Below are 22,081 nucleotides of genomic sequence, written 5' to 3' on the forward strand. Positions count from 1 at the left end.
CCTCTAAGAGTCCTCTATGGGCAGCAGAGAAAAAAAAAACGGCATCTCCAAGGGATGATTCATCTTGCTGGAAGAGCACTACAAGGTGGGTCTGTTGACTTATCCTCTGGAAATGCTTATTTTTCTATGCTCACTGCAAAGAAGGCCCAGAGTGGTCAGCTCAGACTAGGACATCTGACACAGATCACAACAGAGGAGCGACATATAGTATTTTAAAAATATTGTAATATCTATGTCAAATGGACACAGAGCTGCAGCATTACACTGGACTTTTGGATCCTTACTGCAGAACAGCAGAAGTGCTTTTTGTCACTCTGCAGTATTTAATAGACCACATTCTTATTTTGGACACCTAGTATTTTCAGATTCTTCTTCATAAATTGACATATTGTAGTTCATTAGATAGGGCTGTGAGAAAACAATGGAAGAGGAGGCATAAAACATTCCTTGGATCAGCTCAAATACAAGAAAATTCTTGAAAAGGGGAAGCTCATTTCACATTCTCCATGTTTAGTAATCTTAGGCATATACACGTGTAAAGCAAAACATCATCCATCTGTTCATAGCAAGTTTGCAGAGAATTTTAATAAGACATTAATGCTAATAATGGCCAATGTTTATGATGTTTATAAAATAACCAATGTGGAGCATCTGGAAAGCTCATAAAATTTGTTCTTATAAAATCCACAGCGTGTAACACCTTTCCCTGAGCCTGTGTTTTTGCTGACCTTGTCCTCAATGGCCAGACGTGCCAGAAACTCTCTTCTTCCAGGCCATTGTTGTGACTTTATCACTCTGAGACTCATGTTTTGAAGCCAGACCTATTGTCATTTCTGTAAGTTCAACATTCAGCACATTACAGGAACAAACCAGATAGCCAAACTGCTAGTTTCCACCTGAAACTACAGGGATCTCTATTTCCAAGTGACAGATGTTCCACAACAGTTGGTGACAAACGGGCTAATTTAGACAGATTTAACTAAAGTTCAGCCTGCTGACAATGGGGGATTTTTTTTTTTTTTTTAATGCAGCTGAAGAAGGTATTTCTGAATACTGGGGCTGGCTGTTGCATACAAAAATTGAACAGCATGCGTGGTGCCCGTGTCTCTGCTCCTCACACTGTCTTTTAGTTGCTGAGACAGGAGATGATATTGCCTAACAAATTACCAGAGGAATTAGCTGACTTTTAAAATTTACTCACTGAACATATGTCCTCAGAAGCCAAATGCTTTTGGCCCAGATTCTTTCTTACTAAGTTCAGGTGTCTAAACTCTTAAATTAGAAGGACAGTTTTCCTAGGGCTGAATTGGTCTTCTGAGGTGCTGAGCTCTCCATCAGCTATGCAGGAAGCTTTCAGGCACTTCTGGGCCAGAAAAATAGTGCAGAAGAGCCTTTAGGGTTCAAGATTTTATGTAAAGATTAGGGGTGTGATTCAGAAATTGCAATGCAACAACTGCATTGCCCACCATCTGTTAAATTGTCCCAGTTTTTGTTTTTAACTTGCATATTAAAGCTAGTTCCATGCTCCATGTTTCTGAGTATCATAAAGCTTCTTGCTTGAGCATGACATTATTTCACAATTTGGGGGTTAGATGAAGTAGATGGGCCCAAAGATATTATATAGACATGTTAAAACTAGCTACAATGAATTTTCTTCTCTTCTCTTCTCTTCTCTTCTCTTCTCTTCTCTTCTCTTCTCTTCTCTTCTCTTCTCTTCTCTTCTCTTCTCTTCTCTTCTCTTCTCTTCTCTTCTCTTCACTTCTCTTCTCTTCTCTTCTCTTCTCTTTTCTTCTCTTTTCTCTTCCCTTCCCTTCTCTTCTCTTCTCTTCTCTTCTCCTCTTCTCTTCTCTTCTCTTCTCTGCCCTTTTTCTTCTCTTCTCTTCTCTTCTCTTCTCTCTTCTCTTCCCTTCTCTTCTCTTCTCTTCTCTTCTCTTCTCTTCTCTTCTCTTCTCTCCTCTTCTCTTCTCTCCTCTTCTCTCCTCTTCTCTTTTCTCTCCTCTTCTCTCCTCTCCTCTCCTCTTCTCTTCTCTTCTCTTCTCTTCTTTCTCTTCTCTTCTCTTCTCTTCTCTTCTCTTCTCTCTTCTCTTCTCTTCTCTTCTCTTACTCTTCTCTTCTCTTCTTCGCTTCTCTTCTCTTTCTCTTCTCTTCTCTTCTCTTCTCTTCTCTTCTCTTCTCTTCTCTTCTCTTCTCTTCTCTCTCTTTCCTTTGAAAAACACTTCTAGGCAAATTTCATGATTGCTGTTTTATGAGGGAAACCCATTAAGGTAACTTCATTGATTATATTTCTGTACTAAGGAAATAGCTGCCAGCACTAAATATTTAAGGCAGTTTATCAGCCAAATTAATACTGGCATTGTATCAGCTGAGCAGTCCTGATGCCAGCACTGGTACAGCATATTCTCCGACTGTGGGGGTGGCCTGGTATGCTGTGAATATATCCCTACGTTTCTGAATCCTACTGCCTTTCCCTAAACCCAGGCTAAAAATATAACCTAATTCTCCTCTATTCTGTAATTGGCCTGAGCTGTAACTCAAAGGTTAAAAATCACTTCTCTCCACAAAAGCATGATCTTTTTCAGAGCAGGGAGGCTTCTGTCTGGTTCGTTCCTGAAGTGTTTTGCCTATGTAATTGTAGACATTATGCATAGAGCATGTCCTCATCTATTAATAATAATAATAATAAATAAAAACTACTGAAACTTTGCTCACCTTGAGAAATAAGCTCTTAGGAATGGTCCTTGTTCCTCCAATTGCCACAGAGTATGAAATAGGACATGAAGTAGAATATGACTGCGTTGCAACTACTTACCCCCAAACAAACAAATAAAATGATAAAAAAACAACTACCACCACCACCACCACCATCACTACAACACCACTGGACAAAAAGGAGTTACTTACATTGTGTCAGGATCCCTGTTAAGGCATTTTTAAAACTCTCCTTGGCTTGCTCCATCTCTTGCTCATGAGCTGCCTTTTCATTCATGAGCCGGCGAACGTGGCTGTTTGCGGACTGCACCATCGAATAAAACTGGTTTGCAGAGCGACGATTCACCTCGCCTCGCTCAATCCAGGTAAGCAGCACTGTGATGGCCTCTGAAAACTTGCTATCATCTAGAACAATCAAAACATTGGGTTTTAAATTGCAGACATAAATATCCTGTCAAGAACACATTTTCTGCTCTGTGTCACATTAAAATCACTGTAAATCACGCTCACAGTGTATCATTTGGGGCAACTTTTGGGTCCTTTGTTCTATCAGATGTAGGAAGCCAATGCTACCATGTGAAGCTCCATAAATCTTCCTTCAAGACTTGCCTTCTGCTTATTCTAATAGCTTTCTCACAATAAAAAGCAGCCCACACACATCCATGGGCTGACTCCTCTCTTTTGCAACAGCTCCCTTAAGCTGTTCAGCAATATGAAATGACCTTAGAGAGGAGTGAGAAGAACTTTATGTTACAAGAACCACTGAAGAAATGGAATTTGTCCTTGTTAATCTTCTTGGCCGAAAGCTCAGTCTTGGAGCTTGGGCTCAGCCCTACTTTTGTCAACAGATTTCACTACCGTCACATTCTTAATTAATGAACAATGACTAGGCTGAACAACTTCTGCTTGAAGCACTGATTCATTACAAGGAACTGCTTTGAACAGAAGATGTGTCTGTATTTATTTTGTATTTTGCATTTGTCTGTGCTTTATTTTCAACATTTTTCTTAAAGGAGTCCAAATGAATTCAGGCAAATACCTGGATTACTGCTTTTTGGTTAGCATTCACGTAACTGAAGTTATATTTCTCTGCAGAAAGATCAACAAAACCTGGTGGCTAAATTTTGTGCACTTCTTTCCTAGATAATCTTATTTCCTCTGACAGTGCTCTCAGCTTCCTCAGAAGACTCTTAACACAGCATCCATTGCACTTCTGGCTTCATCAGGACTAAGAGGACACATTTCTTTTTAAGTCCCATTTAGAGCAAACTGCAAGAAAACGTTATTACAACAGTGTCTTCCTGTGGAACCATTTTTTGTGCAGTTCTCTCTCATATTTTTTTTCTTAAGGTTTTTTATTCTATAAAACTTCAATTTCCAAACAAATCATTTTAAACAGTTCATCTGGTCCTTGCTGCTTAGATTTCTTCATATATTTTAGATGATAGGTACACCTTTCTGTAGAAGGTATGCTGTTAAGGTACAGAGAGGTAGCATAGTTGTAGGCAAAAGACATTTAAAATGAAAATTGGAAAATATTGAAACCAACCATCTGTGTTGGAGAATACAAAAATGTGGAACGTCGTTTCTAAGACTCTGCATTCCATGTGCAAAGAATAAAGAAATACTAATACTCAAGTGATGATTTGGGTTCTTATTCCCAATCAGTAATCACTTCCCTAAAAGGTGAAGAGCTTAAAGTGCAGAGAGGAAAAGTGCCATGCTCTGCGCCCACAGCCTGTAAGGAGTAGATTTTACTTTGCCTTATCTTTAGCATCTTATTAACTGAAACATGCTTTCAGCTATAGCAATGAGATTTCCTCTCTGTTCTCTGTGAACGCATGTTCACTCAATATCTCTGGAAAAAAACTGCAAAATAAGAGCATCATAACTTCCTTTCTCTGTATGATGGTGTATCTGTTGTGACTTTACATTAACATGTGATTTATCATCATCATCATTCATTAAGTAATTGTCTCTGGAGAGGAAGAGGCAGTAGGGGATCTTCATTTTCTGTGTTGTCCCCTCAGATTTGTCTCCACATTCTAGCTTCCCTGGATGTATACAAAGCAGGTATGCATTAAGTGGCTCTGATGAGTGAAGCTGTCTGAATATAGGCCTTAAAAAAAATAAATGTAAACAAAACTTGTGCAAAACCTCTTCACTGATAAACAAAACCACTCTCCAAGCTTTTGCCTCCTGAAATACATGGGAGCTGGATGTCACAAATCCAATACAGCCAAGAACTCACTCCTGGAACATAATGTTTATTATAATTACAGTAGTCGATAAGAATAACCTGTAAGGGCTTTTGGGAATGTTAGCATGCAATTTCCAACAATCTGTAGAGTCAGGTCACCTTGAGGATGGCATCAACCTGTTAACTGCAATGTTGTAACTGACTGTGAGTAGAGAGTAACTGCAGCTGAATGTTCTTCTTTTTCTTTGTAGACATCATTATCTGTATCATCCCACATAATTTACCAACCAACACTAAAGCATCATTTTGAGTAAATTATCCCATTCAATCTGGGTCAAGACATGAACCTCAAAGTTGGGAGAAATGGTGCACAGAAGCACCTGTGAAGAGGTACACCATGACCTGTGAAGAAAAAATATGCAGAACTGGGCAATAACATTTCACGGAAATGTATCAGGAAAATTATTTGCAAAGAGCCATTTTCCCTTTTTCCTACTTCAGTCTCTCCACAATACACAGCTATGCGTTGTTTTGCTTCAGAATCTATACGAAATGAAAACACCCCTTCTTTTGTTTTGTTTTTATCAGGCACAGTTGGTGTGTATAAGGGATACACATAAACATGCCATCCATCTGCCAGATGGATTCAACCCATTTAAGAGGACATGCTGAAAACTTGTTTTCAACTTACTATAATGCCAAGGAGCTGCAGAGGACTGTGGGCTTGTTATAGTTAATTCATAGCTCTATACTAGCAGGAAAAAAGTTTCATTGGTAAACATCAGAATCTTCATTGATTACATAATTAGAAGATACATTAAAAAATGCTAGAGGGTAATATATTCACAACAGGAGCACATTAGTTAATAAAATCTTTTATCTACAGTTCTAAAATTTCCTTATTTCACCTTCTAGAAACAGAAAAAATAGAAATATTTTTCTATTCCTAAATCAGCTGCTCAGTGACTGGCACAAGGTAACTCACCGTGAATTAATTTTCTTCATCCAGAATGGAGGGACTCTTTCTGAGCAGAGGTTCACTTGGAAAATCAGATTTTTATACCAGATTGTTCATTTATTTTTTATTTAGTAGATAAATAGCAGAAGAAATGCAAGAAGAATCTAATTTAAGCAGAGCATGAACTGTCTTATGATTGCAACCATTCATTAAAAAAATAAAACAAAACTCCTAATTCTGTTCAAAATTATTCCCTTGCGGTAGGATGCACATAAATATACACTGTTTAAAAACATACTCTTAAAATAAATTCCTTTATATAAGAAATGCTCTCATATGTAATTGTTCCTTAAAAATAAGCACACAGCAAATTATTTCTTGCACTTAAATCATTTCTCCTCCAAGTTGCAGCACTTTTTAAGTAAGTAAGGTAGGATTCATCTCCTTCATGTCAACCTGAGTTTGTACACCCAGACTCCTGGTACAGTCAATGGGAAGAGTTGGACACTTCTTGGACAAGCTTTGTTGGTCCTGTTTTAGCTGTCTACTTGAAGGTGAGGCAAAACATGCCTCAAAAGTGCCTGCTTCCCTCAACCAGCTGTAAAGGAAGCCTGGGGTGCCCTGCTCATATATTGACATCCCTGCAAGAGACATCAGCATTTGGTCTGAGGAATCCCAACTACTACACAAGTACACCAGTTGCAGAACACCCACTCAGCTTTTGTGTACATGTGTTGGGTTTTCAAGTTACACAGCAAGCTGTGATGCACACTGTGACTTTTTCATATACCCACCTATTGCTGGGTGTCTGTCGCTAGAGATTTCCAGGTGCTGCTAGACTCAGTCACATGCCTCTAGAGGTACGATACTTCAAATTCTTCTTTTATGAACTGAAGATATTTGGCACTTAAATCCTAGCTCACAACTTAGATGAAATGAAATATAAAGAAAAGAAAATGCATCCTTACAGCTGTCTGGGAAAATGTCATCAGGGATATTTCTATGAAAAAGGGAACAATTGTTGACAAATGTTTTGCATTTTTCTGTCTATAATTTGACGACCTCCAAGCAACCACAACAGGCACTAACTTCTTAATAGAAAAAGCTATGACAAGAATGACTAACAAATGGCAAACTGGAAAAAAGCATTGGAAACAAAGATTTTATTCTCAGTTTATGAAGTTTCCCTGGTGTAACACCAAGCAGAATTCAGCTCAGAGGAATCTAAAATTTTGTGACTATTTGTTTCTCAATGTTAAGCACCTTCATAAGGTGCTTTCACAACTGGGGTGATGGTTTCTAAGGCCCTAGCTATTACAGAGAAGACAGATTAATCCATCACTCTAAAGCCAGGCATTCAAACACTCTTATTACTATCATTTTTATATTTGTATATATATTTCAAATATAGCCAACTTTATGTATTTCAAGAATGACATTGTATGCTGGACTTTTAGCCAGGGCAAGATCATACATTGCAACTATAGCTGCTTTTAGCTTTGTCAGTATCTTCCCAAAGCTAAGCTTTCTCAAATGCTTGAAAAATACCTGAGATAATTCACACAATTCACCCTGGGAGCCTGTCTAAATTATAGCTATTCTTCTATGTTGTCCTACTGGATGTGCTGTTGTCCAAAGTCAGCACATACTATCTCTTGATCCTAGTCTCGCTCCCCTAATGCAGTCTCTTAGGCTTGCAAGGAGATGGTTAAGGACAGAGCTGTTGTTCATTATCTTAATGCCTGCACCTAGAGAGCATATGCTCATTGCATATGCTTTAGGTTGCATTAATGATCTCATTTTTCTCTGGCCCTTCTGTGAAATAGGAAGAGCTAGGTATGCCCTTAAGCTCTGCCTGGACCAGAAGAAATCCAGTTAAACAACTCTTGAAGGTATCACTGCATCTGAGAGTGTCTGTGCTACAGGGTACATCGAGAGGGGACAAGAGCCATGGGCTGTGTCCCATCCACCTGCATCTGACTGACAGCTTGTCCTCTGCCAGCTGTAGCTATGCCACAGGAAGATGTTGTGTCCCCTGTCTCATGCCCACCAGCTCAGCACCATCCATTTGCTGGTGGTTACGCACCCTCAGGTCTGCCTGGAGCTGCCCATCTGATCACATCCCACAGCCAGTTTGTCAAACCGAGCCCAGTTATCACAGGAAAGGGGCAGAGGCCAGCTCAGGTTGGAAACTGCTTCACTCCATATAACTGCAGCAGTGAGGATGTTTGAGCAAGGTTACTGTTATTCTGACTTCTGATCTGATAATTTATTAGACTATAACTAAGATTTCTAAAGTGAAAGCATTGAATTCAAAACAAAAAATGACAAACCCCAGTGCGTGACTGGTGTGGGTGAATCGGGTCAGGGAAAAGGTGTAGTAACATCACTCATCAGCAAGTTCAACCCAGCTCCCCTGTGCATCAGGAACAGTTTGCTTTCCAGCACACGCCACACTTGGTGCCACAATGATGACCTATTTTTCTCTTGGCTTAAGAGCTTCTCCTGCACAGAATGCCTGGCACTGACCTAGAAACACAACTCTTCAGTCTGCTACCCTCACCTTCTTTTTTCCCCGCTCAAATACTTTATATAACTGTGCCACACACCACGCACATCAGTCTGGTACTTTGGGGATTAATAGCATTTTTAACCCAATGGTACTGCATAATAAGTGAGAATCTGGGAATAAATATTCTTACTGCCAAAGAGTTACTTTAAAGAAAGATTAATCATCCACCTTACTCTTTCTTAACTATATGCTACCCCAGAGAAACTTTTGCAGTTATGTAATAAATGAGTAAGTGAAACTAGATTATATATACATATATGTTTACTAAAAGATATCTTAAAAGGAAATCTCTCCTCCCTGTATCATCTAACTCCTTCCAATTTCAGTCACGCAAGATTCTTCCAGGGGTGGGTGTTTTGTGTGAGACACAGAAATCCATTATCTTATCCTGCTGATGCCATTATTGCCAATAAAAAGTAATTATGAAGGTACTGAGTTTCCTCCCTATTTCTCAAAAATCACACCACAAACTTTCAGATCAGTGAGCTGCAATTTCCCAGTTCATAGTAATTAACTCGAGTCATTTTGCAGTGCTGCACATTTAATCAAGTGGGTTTATACTAAAGCCTTAAAATTTGCATTGATATAATACAGATTAGGTGAGGGAGGGCACTTTTGGTAACACACTTAACAGCAAATGTATTTCTTGCAGGTTTATGGAATGAGGTGCCAAGGGAAGTGGGTTATCAGGCCACTGATAGCTGAACCCACCTTCCGCTCTTTTGCCAGGAGACAAAACCACCCTTGCAATGTGCCTGCTCGTAGTCCCTGACTGATGCACTCTGAGCCAGATGTATAGTGCCACAGCAGATGTCAGCAGCATATGGAAGAAGGAAGGAGAAGATGATAATCTAAGGAACAGGGAGGGTGAGCGAACAGATTTGATGCTAAAGCCTCGAAGCATATCTATTGTAGGTCTCTGCCTTGATATACTACTAATAAAAAAAAGACTGCTAAAAAAAGGTCTGGAGTCTTTCAGCGACAATTAAACCTGCCACACATTAGATTTGTTAGGATGATCTTGACTTTGCCTCCCTCTTCAACACAGACTGGTGCTGAGCTCTATCCTATCAGTGTGAGACCTGCCTCCCTGGATAACCGTGCTGCGTCTGCAGCACTCGCCAAATCTGGCTCTCAAGCGCAGAGCGAGACCGACAGCAGCGCAGTTTTCTTCTCAGTGAAATATCCTATTTCCCAAGCAATTAAACGTTGTTTATATTTCAAATGATGTGCAAGGGTTGAGATTGTCAGGCTTGATGTTACCTGAATCTTGCACAAGATGCATCCCCAGTTAGTTCACTCTACTGTAACTGCCATCTATTTATTTAAATTTCCAATCTGTTCTCTCTTCAGGGGATAATACAGTGCCTGGCAAAGCAGCAGCTTCTCAATTTTTCAAATAATATATTTTTTTTAAAATGGAAAACCACATGAATAACTTTCCTATGCTCATAAAGAGACACTGTATTTAAAAGGGAGGTAAATATCCGGGTATTGCATATGACTTGCAGATGCTTATGTCTCTTTTTTGCAAAATATTTAAAAACCAGATATTCAGATACGAAGAGATGTCTCTGTTAAATGGTGGAACTATGTAACTACCTGCAGCAAATAAGACAGATGTAGTATTTTAAAGGAGCTTATTTGCAAGAAGTGATTTCTGAAGATGATACCATTAGGTACAGATATGCTCAAATTAAGAATACCATAACGTTTGAAACTCTGCTTTGAAACACAAATGTCATAAGCACACAGATTAAAATGATTTGTTCCAATACACCTGACAGAGCAGCATTCCACTTAAAGATGAAAGGTTCAGCTCATCTCTAGTTGTGTGATGTTCTGGGCACCACGTTACTCAACCATTTATACAGCACTCAGGAAAACAGATGTAAGAATATGCAAATTTGATCCCAAATATCTACTGACAAACCTCACTGCGCAGTAATAACACATCTGATTTAATACCGAGGAATCAAAATCTGAAATACATGCATGAAACAAGAAAGCTGCAATGAACCAGAAGAAAAGAAGGTCACGTTTTTTATAATATAATAGCAAAAGGCATAATATTTTGCTGGGTTTGTTGGCATAAGAACTCAAGGACTATTCTCAAAGGCATTTTAAGGAGGACAGTTCGCATTTATGGTAACATTTCACTGTAAGAGATCCTGATTTTTCAGAATTCATATCTACGAAATTAGTGAGACATTTTTTTGAGGAAACACAGACTTTTAACCAAGGCAAAAGGATCTCAAAAAGCAGGCTAGAAGTTTAATTAACCTGAGTTACACTTAGCCTTTATCTTATCCCTTGGTGATCAGACAATGATTTTTGAAACTATTTGCACATTTACATCCAACTTTGGAATAATTGAGTCAAAAATTAGATTTGAAGAGCCCCTTTTGAAAAAAGTGAAATTTTGCTTTACCATTTTAAGAAAACAGCACTTAATTTTTAATTAATTAATTATTTAATTAATTTCCCTTCAAGTCAACTTTAGTGGTTTGGAAGGTTAAAAAAAGGCAAAAAATAACTTCTCATGCAAAATTAACTGCCAGTTGCTGCCACACCAGGTGGCTTTAGGACATGAGATAAGTAGGAATATGCTGGCAATGCTGGCATGAGAGTTTGCAGCCAAGCCTGGTACACAAAAACAATGATTTCTTTAAGTCTTATGTCTGTGGGAGGTGAAAAAAGATATTGTCACCTCTCTTATAGACCCAATAAATATCTAAAGACCACAACAGAAAACTGTCTGATGAGTCTAATTCATCCCTACTCACCAACAGATTTCCTTGCTGTCAGGAATTTCCAAGGTTATTTTGACAACGAAAGTTCCTTGGACTCAGACCAAGTTGTCTACATCTGTGATTGCAGAGCAGTATCTTGGGATGACAGATGTTTAGCTATCTTGGCTTGCTTTTCAGCTAGTGTTGCTCAGTGAAGTTCTGGAGGCACTGCAGGTGCTGAAACCTGCATGTTGGGCACCTGCAACTCTACCTCATGAGTTAGCAACAGAGCTCAGGACACTTTTGAAGTGGGTACCATGGGAAGGTCATGACTTTCCTTAAGAAAATAACTGCAAGGCATCTGCTCGACAACCAGTCTTTCATGGTAAATCCTGCCAAGAGCACATATGTTTTGATGGATGGATTGTTCAGGCTTTTTAAGCAATGCAAATCTGGTGCTACACAGAGAAATGATATTTTGACCCCAAGTTTATAAATATATGTATATATAAATATATCTTCTGTTAGCTTCACTGAAGCCCACATTTAAATTCTGAACGTGTGATGACATGAACTGACCTTTGTCAGAGTGAGAGACTGTAGATTGACTTCTAGTTTTAGGATGTCACACAGGGGCTCATGGTGAATCTGTGTTGCCCAAGGATGCTTTAATATTCTACCCTCTCCCTCATAGGTACTGGCCAAGATGCTATTGGAAATGCAGCAGTATGCACCGGTATAACAACTGGACTGCATTCCTCCCTTCTAGTGTACCTAGTAGAGGAGACAACCCAGTGAGAATGGAGGGGGCTTCTTTACATTCTCCCTCCCCAACGGTCTATACAGATGCAGAACTGGTGCTGTTAATCTCACTAAAAGTCAATGGTTACTTAAAACCATTCTTAAAACTGCAACGTGTTCTGTTGCTGGATTATAGTGATTTTTAACCCATTAAAAATAATCTTAACATTTTGGTTTCTTAATTGCTTATATTTAGTTCTGTATGTTTCTGAAATTTATTTTAATTTCCAGAGAAACATTTGGCCTCTATCATGATCAAAACATTGCTATATTAAACTTGTGCATATATGACAAGCTCTGGTCAAATGTCCTTCAAGAGAACCAAAGCTCTAAAAACTTGCAATAAGCTTTAATTAAGCATAGAAACTTCCCAGACTGAAAAGAAAAACTCTTCTAAATATAAGCATCCGAAACATCTTGCAAAAACCCACATTCACTTGCCCTAAGCAATGGCCAGCCATATGGAAGAAATTGCCCAGACTTCTTGCATTTTCTGGCTTAGTTCAGGAAACCTCTAGGCCTTGCTACATAAAGAAAAACTTCCCTATAAAAGATTAACTTCTAAAATATTCAATTGAAAACAGATTCTGGGAACAGATGTATCTAAAGCTGTATTGTATTGCATAACCTCTACAGGAGCTGGAGTGGAAGCTAGGGAAGAAATAAAAATTCTTATACATGGGCTTCATTCTTCCTTTCCTCCTGGTCTATCAATCCCTCTGGGTTATTTTACCAATCTCCCAGTTATTTAAGGAGTTATTTAATAGCGGAGTGTATGTGGTCAGAATATCAGTTAGCCAAACTAGCAAGCAGCTGATGTAACAGTGACCAATGCAGTACTCAAAGAGACAGTAGGGTGCATCTCTGCTCCATGCTCCAAGGATGCAACACTTTGCACTGTCCTCCTGCAGCTTCCCAAACACGTTTCATAGTTAGAACAGAGGCCAGAGTGTTGACAGCTAGATAACCTACATCTAATCTGGGTAATTCTGAAACAGTGGCAAGAATCAGTTTCTTGTGACCTGGCACACAATAAAGTAATGTGCTCGGCCACCACATGGGGAAAGAATGCCAAACACAGTTGCTAAAAGCTTAATGAAAACAAACACAACTCTAAGAGGTATGAGGAGTTGTTTATTTGACTTTTTATTATTTTTTACTATGAACATTTTTACTTCTTTGCTTCTTGCTTTGTACGTTAACTTTAAAAGAGAGAAATCATCAAGCTTCACCTTTGTAAAATACTAACTTGGTGAGTGTACCCAGACAAAAACAAACAATCAAGCAAACACATGAAGAAAACAATACGTTATCTTGCATATGTACTTCTAACCCTAAAGAGGGAATGAAAGAATGGATGGCGTGTGCCAAAGATAAATTGTGCCACTGCAACTGAGGGCCATGTTAAAATGCGGTTCATGAAGGCAATTTAAATACCAGGAGTTAGGACATTCACATGCATGTAATATAATAAAATATCTCCCAGTGAAAAAAAAAAAAAAAAAAGCATTTTAAGAATCAGGGCTTTAATATGAAGGATGCGTGTAACAACTTACTTTATTATGAGATAATTTCCAAAGCAGATGATGACATCAACTGAGCAGAAAAAAATCCCACTATATAGTTTTCTAAAAGTTGTGTTTTAGCTGTTAAAGCACAGCTAGATGGACAGATGCTATAAATTCCTAGCAGGTGGGTGAGTATCATTACCACTGACATAAAAATGGCAGAGGAATGGGGAAAGGCTAACAGGTCAGGTAATGAAATACATTGGAGAGAAATCACCTCCCCTGTTCTGACTTCTGGATGGCTCCTGCTCTTAAGGAATAATGCACTGCAAAGTATCAAATGCTGCTTACCTTTCAATTTTTCAGCCAGCAAAGCAGCTTCGTGTTCAGAATAATGCATTATTGCCGGAGGAGAAGGAGGGCGCAGTCTGTCTTCTTCCATTTTGCGTCTGTGGCGTTCTTCTCGGGCCAGCATTCTTTGTTTGCATTCCCATTCATAAAAGTCATCTCTTGCCTGAGCAAAATCAACATGAAGTCGACCTGAATCCTTTTTGTCTGTGCTAGATCCTAATCTCATGCGGTAACCTGAAACCAACAAGCAGAACTAACTGTTGCAGGACTTCTTTGCTCTTTTCTTTTTTTTTTCTTTATTTTTTTCCCCTCAAGTGCAGTTAAAATGTACATTCACATATTCCCCCTTATCTACGCAGGATCTATTGATCATTGTGCTTTTACAGACAGATAAACATTCATCCACTTCTTTTTTCCTTGTAATTTTCTGCATCACCTATCAACGTAATAGACGAGGTGAAAAACTAACCTCAAAGGTACAGAATCTACATTCCTGCTTAGGAGTCTCTCCAAATATATCATTTTTCTAGCTGATACTCCCAACATTTCTAAAAGCAAAGGCCAGCTAAACAAAAACAACTACTAAACGAACTACGTTGGTTTGAATGTAAAGTCCTTCTTCTCCTGATCCTGTTTAGGTCATGTACAGTTTAGCATTACCTTCCAGCCTGCCAATGGAATTGGAAGTGTGGGAAAAGGCTGAAATTTATAACATTATGACCATGGATGAATGCGAAAAGTGTGCTACGTAAATTTCTGGGCCACAAAGAGGGTGATGTCATATCTGTGTTGATGCTAGATCTCAAATTTTGAAGCTTCCCAATTGCAAATACCACATCTCAACAATCTGGCAGCAAACATAAACCACCTACAAGTTAATCTGATATAAAGTCAATAATAATGAAAAAAAAAACGATCATTCTTTAAACTAATTTTAAGAGCATGGAGGGATTTATTAGACATTTGCAAGACCTTTTTCAAAACTAATAATGAAACCTGTCACATCTCATCTTTAGCAATCTTTTACATATTCATAATTTGGTCAATGTGTCATATGCTAAAGTTACCAGACTGAAAAAGCTTTGTTTAAGTCAGAGCCTATATAATAGCACAACAGGGCCCTGCTCTGTACTAAAGCCTTTGACTGCATTCAAAGGATGAACAAATCACACCAAAGCTATAAAAGAACACTTTCATGACCATTCTGTGGAAGAGCATATGCTGGGCACCAACCTTCTTTCAAGTTTTATTTCGAAGGCTGAAAGATATTCACAGAGCAGCTTCTCTAACTTTTAAAATGCTGATTCAGGGAAGATGAGAGAACCCCAAATAGAAAGCTGTAAACAGAGCCTTCAGATGCAGGTAAAAATAATTAGTCTGCATAGGGCTAAGCTCAAATTTCCCCATGCCAACATGCTGTAGTAGCCTCAGGAGGAGAGCATCCCAGCAGAGACTTCTCAAATCATGGGATGCTGTGGAAATGAACTTTGTCCAGAGCTGGCACATAGGAGGCTCTTCAGAAACATGCACTACTACAGCCATTGTGAAATAGCCCCAGGGACAGGAAGCTGCCTTTCAAAATGGCAGGAAAAAGTTTGTTCCTCTTGAACATCTATCTGAAAGAACCTACCTTTCAGTCTCGTGATCTACCTGTGGTTTGAAGAGCTTCAGCACCTCACCACTACAGTTAAAACTCCCTTTTGAACTCTCTCCAGGGACAGAAAAGTTAAGGCTTGTGTGATAGAGTAGGAGCATCTTTGCAAAAATGTGTATCTAGGCATACTCTGTTTTACTGCTGTAAAAACATCTTGATGTATGAATACAAGGGACTGGCTGTACTACAGCACACATGAAACCACAGCTTCAAAGATATCCACATATGTAATGACCCTTTCAAAACAAAACAAAAAGAGCCAAACAAACAAACAATCTGTGTGCCTTTTGCTTGACATTTTCCTTTCAAGCATCTCATGGAGTTCAGCTACGTAGCCCGTCAGTGAGGAAGAGGTATGTCTTTCATGTTTCATCAAGAACTCTAGAGGAAAGCTCAAGCTAAGTATTTCAGAGGTCTCTCAAAGCCTGAAGGTGACAAAAAATTCTATGGACCAGACCAAGACTGGTCTCCAAGGTTCACAAGCTTATGGTACAGAGAGGCTGACAAGGGGTCTGTTTTTCACTTTAACACGTCCTCTACTTTGCCCTGCTTTCTCTTGCTCAGAGGAGTACATGCTACTTCCTCCCTAAGAAGGCTATTTGTGGTCTTACACGTAGCTCTAGCGATAAGATGTACACTATATCCATTGAAACATAACAGAAGAAGAATGAGGGTGACCTGTCAGACCTGGAGATCTGAACTAATAAGGGGGTAATTTTGTGTTTTTATGCACAGAGGTCTAGGCATGAAGGGGTCATTGGTGCAGTTACTCTGATAACCATGACAAATGTTTCTCCCCAAGATGCATTCCTCAAATAGTGACTGCTCTGTGCCAAAACAGCATTATCAGCAATGTGAAAGGACACTGCCAGGGTGCCAGGTCTCGTGAACCTAAAATTAGATCTCCCATCTGGGCTGCACTTTCCAGGAAGACACAGTCTCTCTTCCTCTCCCCTGTCTTTTGCCTCCCTTGGCTGGAGCACGCTGGGTATGGACACACTGAGAAATGCAGTCCTGTAGGAAGCATGACTCTTGTGGTCCTCAAAGCCCCACGTACTCTGAACAAAGAACTACTGGAAAGGACACTCTATCTACACCTTGTGCGTGCACCTGCAAAGTTGAGTCTTCCTGAAGTCTTACCTTATTTCTGAAGTAAATGGGGATAGTGGGAAAAAACACAAATGGTGTAAATTGAAGTCCAAAACACAGTATCCTCATTAGCACTGGACAAATGGCTCCCTCAGGTAACCAGTTTAAGTGCCTCCAAATTAATAGATTTTTGAAATTGGCAGTGAACCACATTGAGAAAATTGCATTGCTTGTTTAACTGTTAAGACTGAAGATGGCCAGTCAGCTGGTGGTTTCCCCAGGCACAGAAAGCTAGACTGACCTCAGTCAGAAGGGACCTTGGGCATCATCTAGTCCAATCCTCTCCTCAGAGCAGGGTTGACTTCAAAATTATATCAGGCTGCTCAGGGCTTGGCATCTTTCTGTCACAAAAAAGTAAATGTCTTTTTGGCATGGCTTCTTGCATCCTCCTAAATCAGGCATGGGGGACGCTACAGGACCAAAGGCATCGCTAGTGAAGATCAGACTCCTTGACAGGCCAATAGCCAGCAAGGCGCTGTGTAGGGTAGGGTGCATGACTGCGGGACCAGTTTTATATATGGGATCCTAAGGCACCCATCTGTAACGGCAGGTCTGAGCTGTAGGGCAGCTGAAAGGCTCACTCTTTTTCAATGCCATGTATCCTTATTGATGTTCAAAGGTATTTAAATGCATGAGAAAATCAACTGCCTTTCCCCCTCTTCATGCATGGGCAAGGAATTGCCCTCAAAAAACCTTTTTCCCAGCTCTTTGCTCAGGACTGCAGCTAGCACTAAATGCGTGCCTGGCCTGTCATTTTTAATTTCAGTTTTGCACACACGATGGCAGAGGAAAAAAAGTCTGGGAACATGCCAAGATCCTCACTTTAAAGGAGCAGCAGCAGGAAAAGTTAATGAGGGTGCTAAATAAAAATCAAACACGGTATTTCCATATCACAGATCTAGTAAAAACTCTGTGGCTTGACTTACCTTTGAGTATTGCTATATTGGGGGCCAGGCAATAGCTGCTAACTGGGGATGTAGATCAGAGTGCTGGTGATCAGTGAGAACGTGAAATAAAAGCCAGTACACAGTGCTAAATGGAAATCCACATGAGAAAATATCAGCTTAGGAAAAATATATCCTTGGGCTTTTGGGGTACAAGCAGGTCTGTTTGAAGCAACCTGTTTGTTCCTTACTTCCAATCCAGGGCCATCAATGTTTGCAGGAGTTACTGAATTGTCATGAATCTCAGCCACAAGACTAAAGTACACAGAGTTTGGAGAAAGAGCTTTCTCATGGGATGGTATGTTGATTTTAGAAAGCCTTTTCCTTGGAAGATCAAAATGCAGGGCTAAATCAGATCAAAAATCAGGGCTAAATGAAAATGTATCAACACAACTTTTTTAACATTATCTTCTACCCACCTCCCAGTCTCCTTTTATACATATTTAATTGGGAATAGAAATGAAAAAACTCAGTGATTAATCTACTTAATGAATTTTCTAATCACTTGCAATACTCCAATGATAAGCACAGGATAAATATTAAGTTTGATGAGATTAGATGAGGTAGACAGATAAAATTGATTAGGTAGACAAAATTGTCATTATATTACAGATATCAAAGGCATGATTCCTCCCTAATATAACACACATACTGTATTTACCACAAATTCTGTTTGTATGTCTTTTTTGTCTCTTACGGGGAAAAGAAAAGGCCTTAACAATGTGCTTTTCCCCCACCATTTCAGAATACATAATGTTTGAAAGACTGATTAGAAAAACACAAAATTTAAGATCAAATAAAACGTGCCGCTGTCTAATGCCTGACCTCCCTGCTTTGCCGTGCTGGGGGAGATTCAGTGCTCCTTGTTTCATCTGCAGAGGTCTGCAGAAATCAATGTTGGTGGCAAAAAGATGTGAACGCTGGCTGCTATGTGCCCCTGCTTTTCTCCTTCCTCCTTCTCAGCTCCACTGTTTTTTTTTTGTTTTGTTTTGTTTTTGGTTTTTTTTTGCCTTTTTTTTCTTGTTTTGGTTTTTCCTTCTTTATTTTTTTATTTCTTTTCCTGATCTGTTCAGAAACACTAAAAGTTTTAGAAGCAAGGGAAGGACTGGAAGAAAAGAAAATGGGGAGAGAGGGTGGAACAGGCAGTGAAGGCAGTGGTGCAACTGATGGAAGGAAAATGAAGAAGGATGTATGTGAGAACAATACAGAGAAAAGGATCAGGAACTCAGAAATAAGCTGGCAGAAAAATCAGAGAGGAAGGATAAGGAAGGTAATCTGCCTCTGTCTCTGCTCGATTCCTTTGTTATGGTTGCACACTTAAGTGAGGACACACAGCAGCACAGGGAACTTTCTAGTAATCATCAGATCTGGTGCTCCAGGATTTTTCCATAGAAAATTAAAATTAAACTTTACTTGGAGTGAAACAGAGTGCACTCAACTGCAGAGAAGCAGGAAACTGAGCTGTCAAGATGCTGACGCTGCCCCAGGATGGCAGTCTGTATGTTTCTGCAGTTTTCCCTGGCCTCTTTCTTGCTACTCTTTCTTTTATTATATACAGTAATCCCGGCTCCTACTGAATTTGTGAGCTTCTTCTCACCTCATCCACAAGTGCTGGAGTTACAAGTTACTGCTGGAGCTGGAGCCTCCATAGGACAGAAGCTGGAAACTGGGAAGTGTGCTGCCTCTTCTTACTACTGTAAGGTCTGTACCCCATTCCTGTAAACTTTAGCATTATGGAAGTAATAAGCGAATAAGCACCTAAGCAGGAAGGATGGAAAATGGGAAGAGAGGATGAGGAGGAAGGAAGAAATGCGGTAAAAAAAAAAATAATAATAAAAAAAGAAAAAAGGAAGAAAAATACATAATGGAATGGAGATCTGGAAGAAGCATTAAAATGCAGATGTATTCTAAAGAAATCTTTACACAGGTCTCATAAAACTCATGATTTTGTGGAGCTCGTTGAACAGATATTTAAAGCAGGCAGCCAAGTTATGAAAAAGAAAAAAAAAAAGTGAAACAAAAGAGCAACCTTTTTTCTGACAATACATTTCAAAAGTTCATATGTTCTTTTTATTTCCTTTTTTTCGCCCTTTCTTTCATTTAAGATGTAGCCAATGATGACTTGAGAGACCACTGGTTTCTAACTGTGTGAGCTTCCTATGGACACCTAAGGGACATTGAAACTATGTCCTTGCTGCTAAACAAAAGATGGTTAGGATGGGAGCTCAGACAAGGTATGCAAAATTGTTAAATCCCTAGCTCCCTTTTGGGTGGTCCCAGGAGGAGTCCTCGAGGTTACCCTACACAAGGTGGTAAGCATATCTGTGTCAACTGGTCTTGGCCAAGGAGTAGTCCCTGGCACTGTTCATTTATGAATACCTTGCATGAGGGGTGAAGGTGTTGTGGGGCAAAACAAAGACAGGGAGTCCTCCAGGACCCAAAAAGAGTGATGAACCAGCCTGTGGAGACACACACAAGGGATGGGGTCCAGCTCAGGGTAGTGAAGGAGGGCTCAGGTGGGAAGCCAATCCTCATGTAAAGGAGACTATAACCTTACAAGGGCATTAACAGTCACTGAAGACTGATTTGAGAAAACAGAGATGGTTTTCTTCTTTTTTTCTTTTTCATGTGAGTTAGATTTTTTAGTCTGTTCCTTTGTTGGAAAAAAAAAAAAAAAGAAAGAAAATCTGAAATTTTACACCTGAAGTTCTGTGGTATTCATTGTCCTGGGAGGCAAAAGGCACAGCCTTTTGGGTCTCAGAATCCAACCCAGGTGACTGCTGAATACACGCACACATAAAGGTAGACTTTATTCAGACTGCACTGCAAATCTATAAAAATATGCCAATGAAATTGCCAGGCTATCACAGAAATTGGCATTGGAAACCAGCAGCGTTCCTGGCCTGGTGCCCTCCTCTTTCTACAACCTGTGAGCAAAACTACATAAACCTGTGTAAATCGAAAATAAGATTGCTCTGTAGTGAATTTCAGGGTCTGTTGCATTGTTGTGGGATGGCAGGAAATTGCTCTTGGGTATGCAACATACAAAACAGAGCACAAGTCTTGGCAAACACATGGATATACAGAATTGCCCCTTGCCAGTCCATGCTAGAGCCACTGAGTTAAAAAAAAAAAAAAAAAAAGACTTGCTGGGATAAAAGCTAAGAAAATAAGCAAACATTAACATCACAAAATACAAATGAGAAGCAAGGAAAATCCATTAAATAATGTGAAGTACCAGAAAGGTAAATGGCTTTATCAACCATGAACTCCTCTGCAAAACGAATGTGACAAAAATTCTTCTTGCTTTTCCGAATTGCTGTTATATCTCCACACTGCTCAAAGACTTCCTGAATAATTTCCTCCGTTGCGTTTTCTGGTAATCCTCCAACAAACACTGTTTTACACCCAGGAGGTCTCTCTCTTGTTGAAGGTGGTGGAAGATCTAAGTCAAAACAGAAATCACATTGGAATACAAAATTTGTCTTTTGATCCACTGGTTCTATTCATTCCCCTAATCAGTTCTGGGCAGCAACAGTTATTTGACATAGCATTGAGGCAGGAGAGAGGGAGAAGCAAAATAATTGAATAGTGCAGAGATTGTCCAAAACTGGCTACTTGAATCTAAACCTTTTCAAGTTTTAGGTGGTTTTTCAGAGTCTAATTCCTGCCACTGCGGGTCATTCTCCAGGTGGGAATGTCTAAAAGGATCTTTCTTTTCCCTGCACGGTCTCCTGTTAGAAAATACACAAAAATAGAAAATACTCTGTTTCAAAGCAGGCAAACTTCCGTACCTTCATCATCTCTGGCTCCTACCCAGCACTCACCACACTCACCAGTTTATGCGAGTTTAAGCCCCCTGAAAATGAACCCATGCTGCATATAGTTTGGGAAGCCAGGACTGGACACCCTTCCCTGGTCTTAGCATAATTTAATTTCTTTGTCAGAACACAGAAGCACAGTGAACAGAAAAACAAAGCAGGAAACACGATGAAGTGACAACATGATGAAAGCGCTCTGCTGGTTATCTGTTCTGTCTTTGTGCCAGATAATGGAGTGGACGCCAGCATGCAGGAAGGATAAACTCACTGTTTACAAGTGCTCGTGAGATGGAGTGGCTAGAAATTTTATTTTTATGTATATACATATATATATGTATACACACAAATCAGAAAACTGTTAAATTTTTGAAGGCTGTATGAAAAATATGCTCTGTCATAACATTTCACCTTGTTTATATGCAGATTGCTAGAGCATTTCTCTAACAGTAATTCTCTGAGCAGGAATCTCTGATTGATATGAATTAGTTTTTTGGCCCTTTAGCACACTAAAGGGGGTTACAACCTTAAAATATCCAAATACATATATTCGCGCACACAGCCAGGTTGATTAAACCATGATCTGGGTACACTGCAAATCAACAGCAGCAGACTATTTGCTCAAATTTATCTTTTGTCTTCATAGTGATGCTGCAAGCAGCTGGTCTGATGGCTATGAAACCAG

General features: G+C 39.5%; 1 protein-coding gene across 9 annotated transcripts in view; it reads right to left on the minus strand.

The window, feature by feature from the left end:
• ENOX1 (ecto-NOX disulfide-thiol exchanger 1) overlaps positions 1-22,081 on the minus strand; it is a 365,243-nt gene that overhangs the window by 79,783 nt on the left and 263,379 nt on the right. For all 9 annotated transcript variants that reach the window (XM_040541548.1, XM_040541556.1, XM_040541497.1 and 6 more), the window contains 3 exons: positions 20,817-21,023; positions 13,832-14,065; positions 2,902-3,114 (listed from right to left, as the gene is read on the minus strand). In XM_040541548.1, coding sequence (XP_040397482.1) covers positions 2,902-3,114; positions 13,832-14,065; positions 20,817-21,023 — 654 coding nt within the window. The remainder of the gene's footprint in view (positions 1-2,901; positions 3,115-13,831; positions 14,066-20,816; positions 21,024-22,081) is intronic.

This window comes from Cygnus olor, chromosome 1, assembly GCF_009769625.2.
Source record: "Cygnus olor isolate bCygOlo1 chromosome 1, bCygOlo1.pri.v2, whole genome shotgun sequence".
NCBI classification, from domain to species: Eukaryota; Metazoa; Chordata; class Aves; order Anseriformes; family Anatidae; genus Cygnus; species Cygnus olor.